This window comes from Oncorhynchus keta, chromosome 11, assembly GCF_023373465.1.
Source record: "Oncorhynchus keta strain PuntledgeMale-10-30-2019 chromosome 11, Oket_V2, whole genome shotgun sequence".
NCBI lineage: Eukaryota > Metazoa > Chordata > Actinopteri > Salmoniformes > Salmonidae > Oncorhynchus > Oncorhynchus keta.
The window spans coordinates 8,544,959-8,567,098 of record NC_068431.1 but is presented as its reverse complement, the minus strand read 5'-3'; the positions used below and the strand labels follow the sequence as shown (position 1 = coordinate 8,567,098).

General features: G+C 46.5%; 1 protein-coding gene across 1 annotated transcript in view; it reads left to right on the top strand.

Annotated features, from left to right (window-relative positions):
- LOC127933060 (uncharacterized) overlaps nucleotides 1-1,347 on the top strand; it is a 324,880-nt gene extending 323,533 nt beyond the window's left edge. The window contains exon 2 of the mRNA XM_052529372.1: nucleotides 48-1,347. Within this exon, the coding sequence (XP_052385332.1) occupies nucleotides 512-1,228 (717 nt within the window). The 5' untranslated portion in view covers nucleotides 48-511 and the 3' untranslated portion in view covers nucleotides 1,229-1,347. The remainder of the gene's footprint in view (nucleotides 1-47) is intronic.
- The last annotated feature ends 20,793 nt before the right edge of the window (nucleotides 1,348-22,140 follow it).

Sequence of the window (22,140 nt, the reverse complement as noted above, 5' to 3'; positions counted from 1 at the left end):
CTACCGCTATCTCTCTCAGAATGACCTTCTTGATCCAAATCAGTCAGGTTTCAAGACTAGTCATTCAACTGAGACTGCTCTTCTCTGCATCACGGAGGCGCTCCGCACTGCTAAAGCTAACTCTCTCTCCTCTGCTCTCATCCTTCTAGACCTATCGGCTGCCTTCGATACTGTGAACCATCAGATCCTCCTCTCCACCCTCTCCGAGTTGGGCATCTCCGGCGCGGCCCACGCTTGGATTGCGTCCTACCTGACAGGTCGCTCCTACCAGGTGGCGTGGCGAGAATCTGTCTCCTCACCACGCGCTCTCACCACTGGTGTCCCCCAGGGCTCTGTTCTAGGCCCTCTCCTATTCTCGCTATACACCAAGTCACTTGGCTCTGTCATAACCTCACATGGTCTCTCCTATCATTGCTATGCAGACGACACACAATTAATCTTCTCCTTTCCCCCTTCTGATGACCAGGTGGCGAATCGCATCTCTGCATGTCTGGCAGACATATCAGTGTGGATGACGGATCACCACCTCAAGTTGAACCTCGGCAAGACGGAGCTGCTCTTCCTCCCGGGGAAGGACTGCCCGTTCCATGATCTCGCCATCACGGTTGACAACTCCATTGTGTCCTCCTCCCAGAGCGCTAAGAACCTTGGCGTGATCCTGGACAACACCCTGTCGTTCTCAACTAACATCAAGGCGGTGGCCCGTTCCTGTAGGTTCATGCTCTACAACATCCGCAGAGTACGACCCTGCCTCACACAGGAAGCGGCGCAGGTCCTAATCCAGGCACTTGTCATCTCCCGTCTGGATTACTGCAACTCGCTGTTGGCTGGGCTCCCTGCCTGTGCCATTAAATCCCTACAACTCATCCAGAATGCCGCAGCCCGTCTGGTGTTCAACCTTCCCAAGTTCTCTCACGTCACCCCGCTCCTCCGCTCTCTCCACTGGCTTCCAGTTGAAGCTCGCATCCGCTACAAGACCATGGTGCTTGCCTACGGAGCTGTGAGGGGAACAGCACCTCAGTACCTCCAGGCTCTGATCAGGCCCTACACCCAAACAAGGGCACTGCGTTCATCCACCTCTGGCCTGCTCGCCTCCCTACCACTGAGGAAGTACACTTCCCGCTCAGCCCAGTCAAAACTGTTCGCTGCTCTGGCCCCCAATGGTGGAACAAACTCCCTCACGACGCCAGGACAGCGGAGTCAATCACCACCTTCCGGAGACACCTGAAACCCCACCTCTTTAAGGAATACCTAGGATAGGATAAGTAATCCTTCTCACCCCTCCCCCCCTAAAAGATTTAGATGCACTATTGTAAAGTGGCTGTTCCACTGGATGTCATAAGGTGAATGCACCAATTTGTAAGTCGCTCTGGATAAGAGCGTCTGCTAAATGACTTAAATGTAAATGTAATGTAGTATTATTCTAGCAGCAGGGGGGCAGTAGTGTTATTCTAGCAGCAGGGGGGCAGTAGTGTTATTCTAGCAGCAGGGGGCAGTAGTGTTATTCTAGCAGCAGGGGGCAGTAATGTTATTCTCTAGCAGCAGGGGGCAGTAGTGTTATTATAGCAGCAGGGGGCAGGGTTAGTAGTAATATTCTAGCAGCAGGGGGCTTGCAGTAGTATTATTCTAGCAGCAGGGGGCAGTAGTGTTATTCTATAGTGTTATTCTAGCAGCAGGGGGCAGTAGTGTTATTCTAGCAGCAGGGGGCAGTAGTGTTATTCTAGCAGCAGGGGTAGTAGTGTTTATTCTAGCAGCAGGGGGTGTTATTCAGTAGTGTTATTCTTGCAGCAGGGGGGCAGTAGTGTTATTCTAGCAGTAGTGTTGTTCTAGCAGCAGGGGGCAGTAGTGTTATTCTAGCAGTAGTGTTATTCTAGCAGCAGGGGGCAGTAGTATTATTCTAGCAGCAGTATTATTCTAGCAGCAGGGGGCAGTAGTGTTATTCTAGCAGCAGGGGGCAGTAGTGTTATTCTAGCAGTAGTGTTATTCTAGCAGCAGGGGGGCAGTAGTGTTATTCTAGCAGCAGGGGGGCAGTAGTGTTATTCTAGCAGCAGGGGGCAGTAGTGTTATTCTAGCAGTAGTGTTATTCTAGCAGCAGGGGGCAGTAGTGTTATTCTAGCAGTAGTGTTATTCTAGCAGCAGTGGGCAGTAGTATTATTCTAGCAGCAGTAGTATTCTTGCAGCAGGGGGCAGTAGTGTTATTCTAGCAGCAGGGGGTAGTAGTAGTTATTCTAGCAGCAGGGGGCAGTAGTGTTATTCTTCCAGCAGGGGGGGGGCAGTAGTGTTATTCTAGCAGCAGGGCGCAGTAGTATTATTCTAGGGGCAGTAGTATTATTCAGTAGGGGGCAGTAGTATTATTCTAGCAGCAGGGGGGCAGTAGTGTTATTCTAGCAGCAGGGGGCAGTAGTATTATTCTAGCAGTAGGGGGCAGTAGTGTTATTCTAGCAGCAGGGGGCAGTAGTATTATTCTAGCAGCAGGGGGCAGTAGTGTTATTCTAGCAGCAGGGGGCAGTAGTATTATTCTAGCAGCAGGGGGCAGTAGTGTTATTCTAGCAGCAGGGGGCAGTAGTGTTATTCTAGCAGCAGGGGGGCAGTAGTATTATTCTAGCAGCTAGGGGGGGCAGTAGTGTTATTCTTGCAGCAGGGGGGGCAGTAGTGTTATTCTAGCAGCAGGGGGCAGTAGTATTATTCTTGCAGCAGGGGGCAGTAGTGTTATTCTAGCAGCAGGGGGCAGTAGTGTTATTCTAGCAGCAGGGGGCAGTAGTGTTATTCTAGCAGGGGCAGTAGGGTTATTCTTGCAGCAGGGGGCAGTAGTTTATTCTATTCTAGCAGCAGGGGGCAGTAGTATTATTCTAGCAGCAGGGGCAGTAGTTATTCTTGCAGCAGGGGCAGCTAGTGTTATTCTAGCAGTTAGTTTATTCTAGCAGCAGGGGGCAGTAGTGTTATTCTAGCAGTAGTGTTATTCTAGCAGCAGGGGGCAGTAGTTTATTCTAGCAGCAGGGGGCAGTAGTGTTATTCTACCAGCAGGGGGGGCAGTAGTGTTATTCTAGCAGCAGGGCGCAGTAGTATTATTCTAGCAGTAGGGGGCAGTAGTATTATTCTAGCAACAGGGGGCAGTAGTGTTATTCTAGCAGCAGGGGGCAGTAGTGTTATTCTAGCAGTAGGGGGCAGTAGTATTATTCTAGCAGCAGGGGGCAGTAGTGTTATTCTAGCAGCAGGGGGGCAGTAGTGTTATTCTAGCAGCAGGGGGGCAGTAGTATTATTCTAGCAACAGGGGGCAGTAGTGTTATTCTAGCAGTAGGGGGCAGTAGTATAATTCTAGCAGCAGGGGGGCAGTAGTATTATTCTAGCAACAGGGGGCAGTAGTATAATTCTAGCAGCAGGGGGCAGTAGTATTATTCTAGCAGTAGGGGGCAGTAGTATTATTCTAGCAGCAGGGGGCTAGTAGCAGGGGGCAGTAGTATTATTCTAGCAGCAGGGGGCAGTAGTGTTATTCTAGCAGTAGTATTATTCTAGCAGTAGGGGGGCAGTAGTGTTATTCTAGCAGCAGGGGGCAGTAGTGTTATTCTAGCAGCAGGGGGCAGTAGTGTTATTCTAGCAGTAGTGTTATTCTAGCAGTAGTGGGCAGTAGTGTTATTCTAGCAGCAGGGGGCAGTAGTGTTATTCTAGCAGTAGTATTATTCTAGCAGCAGGGGGCAGTAGTGTTATTCTAGCAGTAGTGTTATTCTAGCAGTAGTGGGCAGTAGTGTTATTCTAGCAGTAGGGGGGCAGTAGTGTTATTCTAGCAGCAGGGGGCAGTAGTATTATTCTAGCAGCAGGGGGCAGTAGTGTTATTCTAGCAGCAGGGGCAGTAGTGTTATTCTAGCAGTAAGGGGGCAGTAGTATTATTCTAAAAGCAGGGGGGGGCAGTATTATTCTGTAGTGTTATTCTCGCAGCAGTGGGCAGTAGTGTTATTCTAGCAGTAGTGTTATTCTAGCAGTAGTGGGCAAAATAGTATTATTCGAGCGGGGGGTTCAATGACTATATATTCAGTAGTGTTATTCTAGCAGTAGTGTTATTCTAGCAGTAGTGGGCAGTAGTGTTATTCTAGCAGCAGGGGCAGTAGTGTTATTCTAGCAGCAGGGGGCAGTGTGGCAGTAGTATTATTCTAGGGGGGGCAGTAGTGTTATTCTAGCAGCAGGGGCAGTAGTGTTATTCTCAGCAGTCTCATTATTTTTCATTTGCAGTGTATTTCATTCTTTTGCAGGGGGCAGTAGTGTTATTCTAGCAGTAAGGGGCAGTAGTATTATTCTAAAAGCAGGGGGCAGTAGTGTTATTCTAGCTGCAAGTATTATTCTAACAGCAGGGGGCAGTAGTATTATTCTAACTAGCAGCAGGGGGCAGTAGTATTATTCTAGCTGTAGTATTATTCTAGCAGCAGGGGCAGTAGTATTATTCTAACAGCAGGGGGCAGTAGTTATTCTAGCAGCAGGGGGCAGTAGTGTTATTATAGCAGGGGGCACAAGTATTCTAGCATAGTGTTATTCTAAAAGCAGGGGGGGCAGTAGTATTATTCTAGCAGCAGGGTTATTCTAGCAGCAGTAGTATTATTCTGGAAACACAAGCATTACTGCCCTAACAGCAGGGGGCAGTAGTATTATTCTAACAGCAGGGGGCAGTAGTACTTTTCACTTGCACACATGCAGTCATACTGTGTGTCATAGTAATGTCCTGAGATGCCATCAGCACAAAGACAAGATGGTGCCAACAGACACGGCCACCCTCTTTCTAGCTCCTAGCCAACTTTGCAAAAGGGGTCTGAATACTTTCCAATGTATACCTATGAAGTGGGTAAAATAGTGTGTAAACATGTTTTAAGTGTTCAATGACTATGTACACAAAACAACCATATAAACACAGCATGTAAAGTGTTGGTCGCACGTTTCATGAGCTGAAATAAAAGATCCCAGAAATGTCCCAGATGCATAAAAATCGTATTTTTCTGCGCACAAATTTCTTTACATCCCTGTTGGTGAGCATTTCTCCTTTGCCGAGTTAATTAGTTGTATTTGGCTAAGGTGTATGTAAACCTCTCCTACTGCAACTGTATATATATACAATATGCAATATGTATATATATACCAAACATTACCAAACATTAAGAACACCTTCCTAATATTGAGTTGCACCCCCCCTTTGCCCTCAGAACAGCCATTCATCGGGTCATGGACTCTACCAGGTGTCAAAAGTGTTCCACAGGGACGCTGGCCCATGTTGCCTCCAGTGCTTCCCACGGTTGTGTCAAGTTGGCTTGATGTCCTTTGGGTGGTGGACCGTTCTCGATACACACAGGAAACATGTTAAGCGTGAAAAACCCAGAAGTGTTGCAGTTCTTGATAAACTGTCATCAAGGCAAAGGGTGGCTACTATGAAGAATCTCAAATAAAAAATTTATTTTCATTTGTTTAACACTTTTTTTGGTTACTACATGATTCCATATGTGTTATTTCATTCCTTTTGATGTCTGTAGAAATGAGTAAAAAATAAAGAAAAAACCCTGGAATGAGGTGTGTTTTGTTGACTGGTACAGTATATATCTATTCCGGGCTCATTGCTTGTTCTGATAATTCTTAATTTCTTTTTACTTTCTGGTTTATGTGTGTATTGTTAATTTGTATTGTTGTTGTATTACTGCTCTGTTGGAGCTTGAAACACCAGCATTACTGCCCTGTTGGAGCTTGAAACACCAGCATTACTGCCCTGTTGGAGCTAGAAACACAAGCATTACTGCTCTGTTGGAGCTAGAAACACCAGCATTACTGCTCTGTTGGAGCTAGAAACACAAGCATTACTGCTCTGTTGGAGCTAGAAACACCAGCATTACTGCTCTGTTGGAGCTAGAAACATTACTGCCCTGTTGGAGCTAGAAACATTTACTGCTCTGTTGGAGCTAGAAACACAAGCATTACTGCTCTGTTGGAGCTAGAAACACAAGCATTACTGCTCTGTTGGAGCTAGAAACACAAGCATTACTGCTCTGTTGGAGCTAGAAACACATTACTGCCCTGCATTACTGCCCTGTTGGAGCTAGAAACACAAGCATTACTGCCCTGTTGGAGCTAGAAACACAAGCATTACTGCCCTGTTGGAGCTAGAAACACAAGCATTACTGCCCTGTTGGAGCTAGAAACACAAGCATTACTGCTCTGTTGGAGCTAGAAACACAAGCATTACTGCTCTGTTGTTGCTAGAAACACAAGCATTACTGCTCTGTTGGAGCTAGAAACACAAGCATTACTGCCTGTTGGAGCTAGAAACACAAGCATTACTGCCTGTTGGAGCTAGAAACACAAGCATTACTGCCCTGTTGGAGCTAGAAACACAAGCATTACTGCTCTGTTGGAGCTAGAAACACAAGCATTACTGCTCTGTTGGAGCTAGAAACACAAGCATTACTGCTCTGTTGGAGCTAGAAACACAAGCATTACTGCTGTTGGAGCTGTTGGAGCTAGAAACACAAGCATTACTGCTCTGTTGGAGCTAGAAACACAAGCATTACTGCTCTGTTGGAGCTAGAAACACAAGCATTACTGCTCTGTTGGAGCTAGAAACACAAGCATTACTGCCCTGTTGGAGCTAGAAACACCAGCATTACTGCCCTGTTGGAGCGAGAAACACCATCATTACTACCCTGTTGGAGCAAGAAACACCAGCATTACTGCCCTGTTGGAGCTAGAAACACCAGCATTACTGCCCTGTTGGAGCGAGAAACACCAGCATTACTACCCTGTTGGAGCGAGAAACACCAGCATTACTGCCCTGTTGGAGCTAGAAACACCAGCATTACTACCCTGTTGGAGCTTGAAACACAAGCATTACTGCTCTGTTGGAGCTAGAAACACCAGCATTACTGCCCTGTTGGAGTTAGAAACACAAGCATTACTGTCCTGTTGGAGCTAGAAACACAATCATTACTGCCTTGTTGGAGCTGGAAACACAAGCATTACTGCTCTGTTGGAGCTAGAAACACAAGCATTACTGCTCTGTTGGAGCTAGAAACACAAGCATTACTGCCCTGTTGGAGCTAGAAACACAAGCATTACTGCCCTGAGAACACAAGCATTACTGCTCTGTTGGAGCTAGAAACACAAGCATTACTGCTCTGTTGGAGCTAGAAACACAATCATTACTGCTCTGTTGGAGCTAGAAACACAAGCATTACTGCTCTGTTGGAGCTAGAAACACAAGCATTACTGCTCTGTTGGAGCTACTGCCCTGAAACACAAGCATTACTGCTCTGTTGGAGCTAGAAACACAAGCATTACTGCTCTGTTGGAGCTAGAAACACAAGCATTACTGCCTGTTGGAGCTAGAAACACAAGCATTACTGCCTGTTGGAGCTAGAAACACAAGCATTACTGCTCTGTTGGAGCTAGAAACACCAGCATTACTGCCCTGTTGGAGCTAGAAACACCAGCATTACTGCATGTTGGAGCTAGAAACACCATTACTGCCTGTTGGAGCTAGAAACACCAGCATTACTGCCCACCAGCATTACTGCCCTGGAGCTAGAAACACAAGCATTACTGCTCTGTTGGAGCTAGAAACACAAGCATTACTGCTCTGTTGGAGCTAGAAACACCAGCATTACTGCACTGTTGGAGCTAGAAACACAAGCATTACTGCCCTGTTGGAGCTAGAAACACAAGCATTACTGCTCTGTTGGAGCTAGAAACACCAGCATTACTGCACTGTTGGAGCTAGAAACACCAGCATTACTACCCTGTTGGAGCTAGAAACACCAGCATTACTGCCCTGTTGGAGCGAGAAACACCATCATTACTACCCTGTTGGAGCAAGAAACACCAGCATTACTGCCCTGTTGGAGCTAGAAACACCAGCATTACTGCCCTGTTGGAGCTAGAAACACCAGCATTACTACCCTACTAGAAACACCAGCATTACTGTTGGAGCTAGAAACACCAGCATTACTGCTCTGTTGAGAAACACCAGCATTACTGCCCTGTTGGAGCTAGAAACACAAGCATTACTGCCCTGTTGGAGCTAGAAACACAAGCATTACTGCTCTGTTGGAGCTAGAAACACCAGCATTACTGCCCTGTTGGCTAGAAACACAAGCATTAGAAACACAAGCATTACTGTCCTGTTGGAGCTAGAAACACAATCATTACTGCCTTGTTGGAGCTGGAAACACAATCATTACTGCTCTGTTGGAGCTAGAAACACAAGCATTACTGCTCTGTTGGAGCTAGAAACACAAGCATTACTGCCCTGTTGGAGCTAGAAACACAAGCATTACTGCTCTGTTGGAGCTAGAAACACAAGCATTACTGCTCTGTTGGAGCTAGAAACACAAGCATTACTGCTCTGTTGGAGCTAGAAACACAAGCATTACTGCTCTGTTGGAGCTAGAAACACAAGCATTACTGCTCTGTTGGAGCTAGAAACACAAGCATTACTGCTCTGTTGGAGCTAGAAACACAAGCATTACTGCTCTGTTGGAGCTAGAAACACCAGCATTACTGCACTGTTGGAGCTAGAAACACAAGCATTACTGCCCTGTTGGAGCTAGAAACACAAGCATTACTGCTCTGTTGGAGCTAGAAACACCAGCATTACTGCACTGTTGGAGCTAGAAACACCAGCATTACTGCCCTGTTGGAGCTAGAAACACCAGCATTACTGCCCTGTTGGAGCTAGAAACACAAGCATTACTGCCCTGTTGGAGCGAGAAACACCAGCATTACTACCCTGTTGGAGCGAGAAACACCAGCATTACTGCCCTGTTGGAGCTAGAAACACCAGCATTACTACCCTGTTGGAGCTAGAAACACCAGCATTACTGCCCTGTTGGAGCGAGAAACACCAGCATTACTACCCTGTTGGAGCAAGAAACACCAGCATTACTGCCCTGTTGGAGCTAGAAACACCAGCATTACTGCCCTGTTGGAGCGAGAAACACCAGCATTACTACCCTGTTGGAGCGAGAAACACCAGCATTACTGCCCTGTTGGAGCTTGAAACACAAGCATTACTGCTCTGTTGGAGCTAGAAACACCAGCATTACTGCCCTGTTGGAGTTAGAAACACAAGCATTACTGTCCTGTTGGAGCTAGAAACACAATCATTACTGCCTTGTTGGAGCTGGAAACACAATCATTACTGCTCTGTTGGAGCTAGAAACACAAGCATTACTGCCCTGTTGGAGCTAGAAACACCAGCATTACTGCCCTGTTGGAGCTAGAAACACCAGCATTACTGCACTGTTGGAGCTAGAATAGAGCTAGAAACACAATCATTACTACCCTGTTGGAGCTAGAAACACAAGAATTACTGCCCTGTTGGAGCTAGAAACACCAGCATTACTGCTCTGTTGGAGCTAGAAACACCAGCATTACTGCTCTGTTGGAGCTAGAAACACAAGCATTACTGCCCTGTTGGAGCTAGAAACACAAGAAACAAATAAGAAACACAAGCATTACTGCACTGTTGGAGCTAGAAACACAAGCATTACTGCCCTGTTGGAGCTAGAAACACCAGCATTACTGCTCTGTTGGAGCTAGAAACACCAGCATTACTGCACTGTTGGAGCTAGAAACACCAGCATTACTGCCCTGTTGGAGCTAGAAACACAAGCATTACTGCTCTGTTGGAGCTAGAAACACCAGCATTACTGCACTGTTGGAGCTAGAAACACCAGCATTACTGCCCTGTTGGAGCTAGAAACACAAGCATTACTGCCCTGTTGGAGCTAGAAACACCAGCATTACTGCCCTGTTGGAGCTAGAAACACAAGCATTACTGCCCTGTTGGAGCGAGAAACACCAGCATTACTTGTTGGACTAGAAACCCTGTTGGAGCTAGAAACACCAGCATTACTGCCCTGTTGGAGCTAGAAACACAAGCATTACTGCACTGTTGGAGCTAGAAACAAACACAATCATTACTACCCTGTTGGAGCTAGAAACACAAGAATTACTGCCCTGTTGGAGTTGGAGCTAGAAACACCAGCATTACTGCACTGTTGGAGCTAGAATAGAGCTAGAAACACAAGAATTACTGCCCTGTTGGAGCTAGAAACACCAGCATTACTGCTCTGTTGGAGCTAGAAACACCAGCATTACTGCTCTGTTGGAGCTAGAAACACAAGCATTACTACCCTGTTGGAGCTAGAAACACAAGCATTACTGCACTGTTGGAGCTAGAAACACAAGCATTACTGCTCTGTTGGAGCTAGAAACACAAGCATTACTGCCCTGTTGGAGCTAGAAACACAAGCATTACTGCCCTGTTGGAGCTAGAAACACAAGCATTACTGCCCTGTTGGAGCTAGAAACACAAGCATTACTGCTCTGTTGGAGCTAGAAACACAAGCATTACTGCTCTGTTGGAGCTAGAAACACAAGCATTACTACCCTGTTGGAGCTAGAAACACAAGCATTACTGCCCTGTTGGAGCTAGAAACACAAGCATTACTGCCCTGTTGGAGCTAGAAACACCAGCATTACTACCCTGTTGTTGAGAGCTAGAAACACCAGCATTACTGCCCTGTTGGAGCTAGAAACACCAGCATTACTGCACTGTTGGAGCTAGAATAGAGCTAGAAACACAATCATTACTACCCTGTTGGAGCTAGAAACACAAGAATTACTGCCCTGTTGGAGTTGGAGCTAGAAACACCAGCATTACTGCACTGTTGGAGCTAGAATAGAGCTAGAAACACAATCATTACTACCCTGTTGGAGCTAGAAACACAAGAATTACTGCCCTGTTGGAGCTAGAAACACCAGCATTACTGCTCTGTTGGAGCTAGAAAGCCAGCATTACTGCTCTGTTGGAGCACCAGCATTACTGCTCTGTTGGAGCTAGAAACACAAGCATTACTGCTCTGTTGGAGCTAGAAACACAATTATTACTGCTCTGTTGGAGCTAGAAACACAAGCATTACTGCTCTGTTGGAGCTAGAAACACAAGCATTACTGCTCTGTTGGAGCTAGAAACACAAGCATTACTGAGCTAGAAACACAAGCATTACTGCTCTGTTGGAGCTAGAAACACAAGCATTACTGCTCTGTTGGAGCTAGAAACACAAGCATTACTGCTCTGTTGGAGCTAGAAACACAAGCATTACTGCCCTGTTGGAGCTAGAAACACAAGCATTACTGCTCTGTTGGAGCTAGAAACACCAGCATTACTGCCCTGTTGGAGCTAGAAACACCAGCATTACTGCCTGTTGGAGCTAGCTAGAAACACCATTACTGCCCTGTTGGAGCTAGAAACACAAGCATTACTGCTCTGTTGGAGCTAGAAACACCAGCATTACTGCACTGTTGGAGCTAGAAACACCAGCATTACTGCCCTGTTGGAGCTAGAAACACAATCATTACTACCCTGTTGGAGCTAGAAACACCAGCATTACTGCCCTGTTGGAGCTAGAAACACAAGCATTACTGCCCTGTTGGAGCGAGAAACACCAGCATTACTACCCTGTTGGAGAGAGAAACACCAGCATTACTGCCCTGTTGGAGCTAGAAACACCAGCATTACTGCCCTGTTGGAGCTAGAAACACCAGCATTACTGCCCTGTTGGCTAGCACAAGCATTAGAAAAACACCAGCATTACTGCCCTGTTGGAGCTAGAAACACAAGCATTACTGCCCTGTTGGAGCTAGAAACACAAGCATTACTGCCCTGTTGGAGCTAGAAACACCAGCATTACTGCCCTGTTGGAGCTAGAAACACCAGAGAAACACCAGCATTACTGCCCTGTTGGAGCTAGAAACACCAGCATTACTACCCTGTTGGAGCTAGAAACACAAGCATTACTGCCCTGTTGGAGCTAGAAACACCAGCATTACTGCCCTGTTGGAGCTAGAAACACAAGCATTACTGCCCTGTTGGAGCTAGAAACACAAGCATTACTGCCCTGTTGGAGCTAGAAACACAAGCATTACTGCTCTGTTGGAGCTAGAAACACAAGCATTACTGCCCTGTTGGAGCTAGAAACACAAGCATTACTGCCCTGTTGGAGCTAGAAACACCAGCATTACTGCTCTGTTGGAGCTAGAAACACAAGCATTACTGCCCTGTTGGAGCTAGAAACACAAGCATTACTACCCTGTTGGAGCTAGAAACACAATCATTACTGCCTGTTGGAGCTAATAGAAAAACACAAGAATTACTGCCCTGTTGGAGCTAGAAACACAAGCATTACTGCCCTGTTGGAGCTAGAAACACCAGCATTACTGCCCTGTTGGAGCTAGAAACACAAGCATTACTGCCCTGTTGGAGCTAGAAACACAAGCATTACTGCCCTGTTGGAGCTAGAAACACAAGCATTACTGCCCTGTTGGAGCTAGAAACACCAGCATTACTGCCCTGTTGGAGCTAGAAACACCAGCATTACTGCACTGTTGGAGCTAGAATAGAGCTAGAAACACAATCATTACTACCCTGTTGGAGCTAGAAACACAAGAATTACTGCCCTGTTGGAGCTAGAAACACCAGCATTACTGCTCTGTTGGAGCTAGAAACACAAGCATTACTGCTCTGTTGGAGCTAGAAACACAAGCATTACTGCCCTGTTGGAGCTAGAAACACAAGCATTACTGCCCTGTTGGAGCTAGAAACACAAGCATTACTGCATTACTGCCCTGTTGAGCTAGAAACACAATCATTACTACCCTGTTGGAGCTAGAAACACCAGCATTACTGCCCTGTTGTAGCTAGAAACACCAGCATTACTGCTCTGTTGGAGCTAGAAACACAATCATTACTGCTCTGTTGGAGCTAGAATAGAGCTAGAAACACAATCATTACTGCCCTGTTGGAGCTAGAAACACAATCATTACTGCCCTGATGGAGCTAGAAACACCAGCATTACTGCACTGTTGGAGCTAGAATAGAGCTAGAAACACAATCATTACTACCCTGTTGGAGCTAGAAACACAAGAATTACTGCCCTGTTGGAGCTAGAAACACCAGCATTACTGCTCTGTTGGAGCTAGAAACACCAGCATTACTGCTCTGTTGGAGCTAGAAACACAGGCATTACTACACTGTTGGAGCTAGAATAGAGCTAGAAACACAAGCATTACTACCCTGTTGGAGCTAGAAACACAAGCATTACTACCCTGTTGGAGCAAGAAACACAAGCATTACTGCCCTGTTGTAGCTAGAAACACCAGCATTACTGCCCTGTTGGAGCTAGAAACACAATCATTACTGCACTGTTGGAGCTAGAATAGAGCTAGAAACACAATCATTACTACCCTGTTGGAGCTAGAAACACAAGAATTACTGCCCTGTTGGAGTTGGAGCTAGAAACACCAGCATTACTGCACTGTTGGAGCTAGAATAGAGCTAGAAACACAATCATTACTACCCTGTTGGAGCTAGAAACACAAGAATTACTGCCCTGTTGGAGCTAGAAACACCAGCATTACTGCTCTGTTGGAGCTAGAAACACCAGCATTACTGCTCTGTTGGAGCTAGAAACACAAGCATTACTACCCTGTTGGAGCTAGAATAGAGCTAGAAACACAAGCATTACTACCCTGTTGGAGCAAGAAACACAAGCATTACTGCCCTGTTGGAGCTAGAAACACAAGCATTACTGCACTGTTGGAGCTAGAAACACCAGCATTACTGCCGTGTTGGAGCTAGAAACACCAGCATTACTGCTCTGTTGGAGCTAGAAACACAAGCATTACTGCCCTGTTGGAGCTAGAAACACAAGCATTACTGCACTGTTGGAGCTAGAAACACAAGCATTACTGCCCTGTTGGAGCTAGAAACACAATCATTACTACCCTGTTGGAGCTAGAAACACAATCATTACTGCCCTGTTGGAGCTAGAAACACAATCATTACTACCCTGTTGGAGCTAGAAGCACAAGCATTACTGCCCTGTTGGAGCTAGAAACACAATCATTACTGCCCTGTTGGAGCTAGAAACACAATCATTACTGCCATGTTGGAGCTAGAAACACAATCATTACTACCCTGTTGGAGTTAGAAACACAATCATTACTGCCCTGTTGGAGCTAGAAACACAATCATTACTACCCTGTTGGAGCTAGAAACACAATCATTACTGCCCTGTTGGAGCTAGAAACACAATCATTACTACCCTGTTGGAGCTAGAAACACAATCATTACTGCCCTGTTGGAGCTAGAAACACAATCATTACTGCCCTGTTGGAGCTAGAAACACAATCATTACTACCCTGTTGGAGCTAGAAACACAATCATTACTGCCCTGTTGGAGCTAGAAACACAATCATTACTACCCTGTTGGAGCTAGAAACACCAGCATTTTGTTTCATCGTCGATAACATCTCCAAAACTTACATTTGATTTGACACAGACACACACCCACACACACGTACACACATTTCTTTGAGGTGAATAAGAGTCTGTCCATCCATCCATCCATGTATCATCATCCCACAGAGAAATAACCAGTTTGTTGTTGTTGTTGTTGTTGTTGTTACAAACACTCTTACAAACACCTACGTGTTTGTTTTCAAACCATCTAATGCTGACTCACCATACATCTCTGAAATGCTGAGCAGTGAAGTGAAATGTTCTGGGAATGAACATGAGAGGGGGGCTCACCAGAGGAGTCTTGTCTCACATATTGCTCTCCATCCTAAAATGGCATACTTTTCCCTATGTGGAGTATCACTTCTGACCAACGCCCTATCAGGCTACAATAACATAATGTTATGTTACGGTATGCTTTGAAAGAGCTGAAGGAACGCTCTGCTGGACTGTGATGTCAGGCTGTCTTGCCCTTGCCAGAACGACAACATGGCTGGCACAGGTTGCCTCTCCCAGCACCTCAGACAAAGCAGGGTCAAATTATTAATTTCCAATGATTCGCCTGCTAGTGTCTGTTATTGTGCCAGCCTGTCTCTTTCTGGTACAGGACTCCATCACACAGCAACAGTACACATACTGTAGGAGCTGCCAATGCAGGACTCCATCACACAGCACCCGTAGACATACTGTAGGAGCTGCCAAGGCCTCGCTGGTTCATCTACAGTCACTTCTGCTGATTCCCAAACACTGTTTTATGTACTCTCCCCCCTCTGTCTCTCTCTCTGTCTCTCTCTGTCTCTCTCTCTGTCTCTCTCTCTCTGTCTCTCTCTCTCTGTCTCTCTCTCCCCCCTCTCTCTCTCTCTCTCTCTCTCTGTTGTCTCTATCTCTTGTCAGAGTTATGTCTGAAGTCTTTCTCCCCCTCTCTCTCTCTGACTCTCTCTCTTCTCTCTCTCTCTCTCTCTCCGTGAACTAGAGCTCTCTCTGATCATCTCTCTTTCTCCCTGTCTCTCTCTGTCTTCATCTCTCTTCTCTCTCTCCCATCTCTCTCTCTGTCTCTCTGTGTCTCTCTCTCTCTCTCTCTGTCTCTCTCTCGCCACAAAGCTCTCTCTGTCTCATGGGAGATTTGAGTCCTTCCCTCTGTCTCTCTCTCTCTGGGCTCCTTCTCCCTCTCTCTCTGTCTCTCTCTCTCTCTCTCTCTGTCTCTCTCTCGGTCTCTCTCTGTCTCTCTCTGAGCAATCTCTGTCTCTCTCTGGATTGTCTCTCCTCTCTCTCTAGCTACTCCATAAAAGCTTCAGTGCCAAGGCCTCACTGTTGTCTCTACCTCTTGACAGAGTTATGTCATGAAGTCTTTCTCTCTCTCTCTCATGACAGAGCTGTTTCATATAGTCTCTCTCTCCCGTGAACTAGAGCTGTATCATGATCATGTAGTCTTTCTCCCATGAAAGAGCTGTTTCATGTAGTTTCTCTCCTGTGAACGAGAGCTGTTTCATGTAGCCTCTCTATCTCCCATGAAAGGGCTGTTTCATGTAGTCTTTCTCTCGCCACAAAGCTGGCGAGCGTACATCATGGGAGATTTGAGTCCGGGTTCCCAACTTAGCCACAGAGGGCCCTTAAGGGCCCTGGTCAAATGTAGTGCACTAAATAGGGAATAGCGGGCCGTTCGGTATGCAGCCTGAGAGACTGAGCAATGGAGGTATGAGGGTCTGGATTGTGTCTCCCTCTCCTGCTAGCTACACCATAAAAGCTTCATTTGGCCAGTCAGTGAAGTCACGGCTCATTTAGAATCTTAAGTCTCTGTGTTCTAGAACTCTCCTGCTTCTCCACGGTTAAATAACAGTAACACCAGACCTGCCTGGGTTCAAATTAGATTTGTTTTTTAAAAGTTTAAAGTTTAAAAAAAATCTAATACGAGAGTTTTATTAAGGGTGCATTTGTAAATTCACTCTAGTCATCTAATCCGATTTCAGAGCACTCTCGTCTGAGTGTACCAGAGAGAACTCTCGTCTGAGTGTACCAGAGAGAACTCTCGTCTGAGTGTGCCAGAGAGAACTCTCGTCTGAGTGTGCCAGAGAGAACTCTCGTCTGAGTGTACCAGAGAGAACTCTCGTCTGAGTGTGCCAGAGCGCAGAATAACTGATGAATTTACAAACACACCCGTTGAATATGACCGGTGTCAGTAAATGTCAGCAAAAAATGTAAATAAACAGTTGCCAGCAGCACAGTTACAGTCACTAATGCTCTAGATTATACGACAGCCGAACCAGCTCTGCTGGGGCGAGTCAAATGGTCAGAGTGTGTTCTCCCATTTGTTCTCCCATTTGTTCTCCCATTTGCATCTGGAAGTAGCTTGCGAGCTACACAACTTTAGCCAGTTAATTTGGGTGCTTGACTGCCGTTGCGAGGTCAGAATGTTTGGATCAACCCTACTTCTTGACCAGAGTGTCCAGTGTTTACAAATGGACAATCTGACAACGCTCTGAACGCCCCGAGAGTGATACGCTCTGAATTTACCAACGACCCAAGGGCACTCTGACACACTGGAGGCAATATACGAACGAACACAGCCTATTGTTCGTAAGTCTGTCTGGAGTGCCAGAGAGGCCAGATTTGGAGTTGCACTTCTGGGGACTATTTCATTGGTTCCATTGCGCCAGGCAAGCTCAATCAAGCGCTGCTGAAGAATCTGTCATAAAACAAGTACTATTTGAAACCAGGTCTGCAGAACAGAGTTTTCTTTTTCTCTGAACGGGATTGTGTTGCTGGAAGCTCCATTTGATTTGTTTGTAATTTTAAAGGATTTTACTCCACTAAGTTCTACATACCAGAGAAAGCTGTTGTCAGTACTCTGAGGTAAGTGGTACGGGTCAGGAAATCTCACTTGGAGAATGTGTCTCTGGAAGGTTTCAGAAACTCTGGTGAATGCGTACTGTAGCACTTGATGGTAGTAGATGGGAACTTTCGGCAGAACTTGACGATTTGAAAGCCATGGCATATTCACACAGGGAACGGCAGGGTCAAGAGTATGGGTCTAAGTGACTGTTTAAATAATAATACATGGGACTTATAGCGCTTTTAAACAACCCAAAGTCACTTTACAACAGAGATGAAACAAGAAAAAAAACAGAACATCGCCAGACTAAACTCTCCTGCAACCCGCCTCACCCAATGTGGTACGGATCTGATATTTTTATACTTTAGAAGCGGAACCCCCATCAGAAGCTAGCCAGCTAACTAGCTACTAGCTAATAGTCAGTTAGCCAACTGCTAGCAGTCTTCACCGTTAACTCGTACAACAGCCAGCCTCAGCTCGGTCAATACCTGCCAGTCTGCACAGCGCGATATCAACCCAAAGCATATCGGACTGCTTTTTCTCTACCACATCTCTGGATTCCTACCGCAAGCGCTGAACCTTTACACCTGGATCATCGCAGCTAGCGAGCTGCTATCCGATTGGCTACTCCTGGCTAACATCTCTATCCCGAAGCAAGCACCAGTTAGCCTGGAGCTAGGCTTGAGCTAGGCCCATCTCCCGGCTAGCCAAAGAGGTCCACCAGCCAATTCTTGGGCTACAATACCTCTTTTGCCAAATGGCCTGGACCCTTTACTGCCGACACGGAGCCCCGCCAATCCATTACGACTGGTCTGCCGAGGTAACCGTCCGAGGTGGTTTCTACAGGCTTTTCCGTTGCGACGCCGCCGGATGCCCATCTGTTAGCTCCGGCCCGCTAGCTGTCTGAATAGCCATGTCTCCACCTCGCCTAGCGTAGCAGCGAGCGACTACGGAATTGGATCCCTGACTCATCTAGTGCTACTTGTTGGACCCTATGATCACTCGGCTACACATGCCTCTCCCTAATGACAAATTTATCTTGTCTATTGCTGTTTTGGTTAGTGATTATTGTCTTATTTCACTGTAGAGCCCTTAGCCCTGCCCAATATACCTTAGATAGCCCTTTTGTTCCACCCCCCACACATGCGGTGACCTCACCTGGCTTAACTGGTGCCTCTAGAGACAAAACCTCTCATCGTCACTCAATGCCTAGGTTTACCTCCACTGTACTCACACCCTAGCATACCCTTGTCTGTACATTATGCCTTGAATCTATTCTTCTGCGCCCAGAAATCTGCTACTTTTACTCTCTGTTCTGAACGCACTAGACAACCAGTTCTTATAGCCTTTAGCCATACCTTTATCCTACTCTTCCTCTGTTCCTCTGGTGATGTAGAGGTTATCCTCTCTTGGGTAGGAGGCAATATTTTCACGTCCGGATGAAAAGCGTGCCCAAAGTAAACTGCCTGTTACTCAGGCCTAGTAGCTAGGATATGCATATTGGTAGAATTGGAAAACACTCTAAAGTTTCTAAAACGGTTCAAATGAGGTCTGTGAGTATAACAGAACTGATATGGCAGGCGAAACCCAGAGGACAAACCATCCAAAAAATAATAATTTCAGCCTTCCAATGTTTTCAATGGCTTTCATGTTTATTATGAGGCGAAGTCCTCCCAGATTGCAGTTCCTAAGGCTTCCACTAGATGTCTTTAGAAAGAGTCTTTAGAAAGAGTTTTAGGCTAGTTGTAGTTTTTCTAAGAGGCTCCCATTTTGGCTGTAGTGTTTCCATGCGAGTGGGTGAAAGCGCGTTCTTTGTTATTTATCTCCGGTAATGAACATACTACTCTCTGTCTTAAATGTGATCATTTATTTACGTATTAGGGTACCCAAGATTTGATTATAAATTATGTTTGACTTGTTTGGATAAGTTTAGTCAAACGACCACCCCTCATCACTGTCAAACGCTCCCTAAAACATTTCAGCAAGCTGGCCTTTCTAATCGACCTGGCCCGGGTATACTGGAAGGATATTGCCCCATTCAAAAAATGTAGAACTAAGAAAATATATAGTCCTTGGTTCACCCCAGACTTGACTGCCCTTGACCAGCACAAAAACATCCTTTGGCGTTCTGCATTAGCATCGAATAGCCGCCGCGATGTGCAACTTTTCAGGGAAGTCAGGAACCTATATACTCAGGCAGTTAGGAAAGCTAAGGCTAGCTTTTTCAAACATACATTTGCATCCTGTTGCACTAATTCCAAAAAGTTTTGGGACACTGTGAAGTCCATTGAGAATAAGAGCACCTCCTCCCAGCTGCCCACTGCACTGAGGCTAGGAAACACTGTCACCACCGATAAATCTATGATAATCGATAATTTCAAGAGGCAATTTTCTACGGCTGGCCATGCTTTCCACCTGGCTACCCTTACCCCGGCCGACAGCTCAGCACCCCCTGCAGCAATGTAAGGGTTTTCTTCTGATGAAAGAGAGGCGGACCAAAATGCAGCGTGGTGGTTATTCATGTTTTAAATAAAGATGACTATACATGAACAGACTAAACAAAACAAGAAAAGTGAAAACCTAAACAGTCCTATCTGGTGCAAACACAGAGACAGGAACAATCACCCACAAAACCCAACACAAAACAGGCTACCTAAATATGGTTCCCAATCAGAGACAATGACTAACACCTGCCTCTGATTGAGAACCATATCAGGCCAAACATAGAAATAGACAAACCAGACACACAACATAGAATGCCCACCCAGCTCACGTCCTGACCAACACTAAAACAAGGAAAACACATACGAACGATGGTCAGAACGTGACAAGCAACCTCTCCCCCTACTGTGTTTATTTATTTTGCTCCTTTGCACCCCATTATTCTTATTTCTACTTTGCACATTCTTCCACACTGCAAATCAACCATTCCAGTGTTTTACTTGCTATATTATATTTACTTCGACACCATGGCCTTTTTTGCCTTTACTTCCCTTATCTCACCTCATTTGCTCACATCGCATGTATACTTATTTTTCTACTGTATTATTGACTGTATGTTTGTTTTACTCCATGTGCAACTCTGCGTTGTTGTATGTGTCGAACTGCTTTGCTTTATCATGGCCAGGTTGCAATTGCAAATGAGAACTTGTTCTCAATTATTCTACCTGGTTAAATAAAAATAAATCCCCCTGTTGTCCTCTGTCTATTCCCCTGTTGTCCTCTCTATATTCCCCTGTTGTCCTCTGTCTATTCCCCTGTTGTCCTCTGTCTATTCCCCTGTTGTCCTCTCTATATTCCCCTGTTGTCCTCTGTCTATTCCCCTGTTGTCCTCTGTCTATTCCCCTGTTGTCCTCTCTCTATTCCCCTGTTGTCCTCTCTCTATTCCCCTGTTGTCCTCTGTCTATTCCCCTGTTGTCCTCTCTCTATTCCCCTGTTGTCCTCTCTCTATTCCCCTGTTGTCCTCTCTCTATTCCCCTGTTGTCCTCTCTCTGTCCCCCTGTTGTCCTCTCTCTATTCCCCTGTTGTCCTCTCTCTATTCCCCTGTTGTCCTCTGTCTATTCCCCTGTTGTCCTCTGTCTATTCCCCTGTTGTCCTCTGTCTATTCCCCTGTTGTCCCCTGTCTATTCCCCTGTTGTCCTCTGTCTATTCCCCTGTTGTCCCCTGTCTATTCCCCTGTTGTCCCCTGTCTATTCCCCTGTTGTCCCCTGTCTATTCCCCTCCCCTGTCCCCCTGTTGTCCTCTGTCTATCCCCCTGTTGTCTTCTCTCTATCCCCCTGTAGTCCTCTGCTCTGTCCCCTGTTGTCCTCTCTCTGTCCCCCTGTTGTCCTCTCTCTATCCCCTGTTGTCCCTCTCTATCCCCCTGTTGTCCTCTGTCTATTCCCCTGTTGTCCCCTGTCTATTCTCCTGTTGTCCTCTGTCTATTCCCCTGTTGTCCTCTGTCTATCCCCCCCCTGTTGTCCTCTGTCTATTCTCCTGTTGTCCCCTCTCTATCCCCCTGTAGTCCTCTCTCTATCCCCCTGTTGTCCTCTGTCTATCCCCCTATAGTCCCTCTCTCTATTCCCCTGTAGACCTCTCTCTATTCCCCTGTTGTCCCCTGTCTATTCCCCTGTTGTCCTCTCTCTATTCCCCTGTTGTCCTCTCTCTATCCCCCTGTTGTCCTCTGTCTATTCTCCTGTTGTCCTCTGTCTATTCCCCTGTTGTCCTCTCTCTGTCCCCCTGTTGTCCTCTCTCTATTCCCCTGTTGTCCTCTCTCTATTCCCCTGTTGTCCTCTCTCTGTCCCCCTGTTGTCCTCTCTCTATTCCCCTGTTGTCCTCTCTCTATCCCCCTGTTGTCCTCTCTCTATTCCCCTGTTGTCCTCTCTCTGTCCCCCTGTTGTCCTCTCTCTGTCCCCCTGTAGTCCTCTCTCTGTCCCCCTGTTGTCCTCTCTCTGTCCCCTTGTTGTCCTCTCTCTATTCCCCTGTTGTCCTCTCTCTATCCCCTTGTTGTCCTCTCTCTATTCCCCTGTTGTCCTCTCTCTATCCCCCTGTTGTCCTCTCTCTATCCCCCTGTTGTCCTCTCTCTGTCCCCCTGTTGTCCTCTCTCTATCCCCCTGTTGTCCTCTCTCTGTCCCCCTGTTGTCCTCTCTCTGTCCCCCTGTTGTCCTCTCTCTATCCCCCTGTTGTCCTCTCTCTATTCCCCTGTTGTCCTCTCTCTATCCCCCTGTTGTCCTCTCTCTGTCCCCCTGTTGTCCTCTCTCTATTCCCCTGTTGTCCTCTCTCTATCCCCTTGTTGTCCTCTCTCTATTCCCCTGTTGTCCTCTGTCTATTCCCCTGTTGTCCTCTCTCTATCCCCCTGTTGTCCTCTCTCTGTCCTCCTGTTGTCCTCTGTCTATTCCCCTGTTGTCCTCTCTCTATTCCCCTGTTGTCCTCTCTCTATTCCCTTGTTGTCCTCTCTCTATCCCCCTGTTGTCCTCTCTCTGTCCCCCTGTTGTCCTCTCTCTGTCCC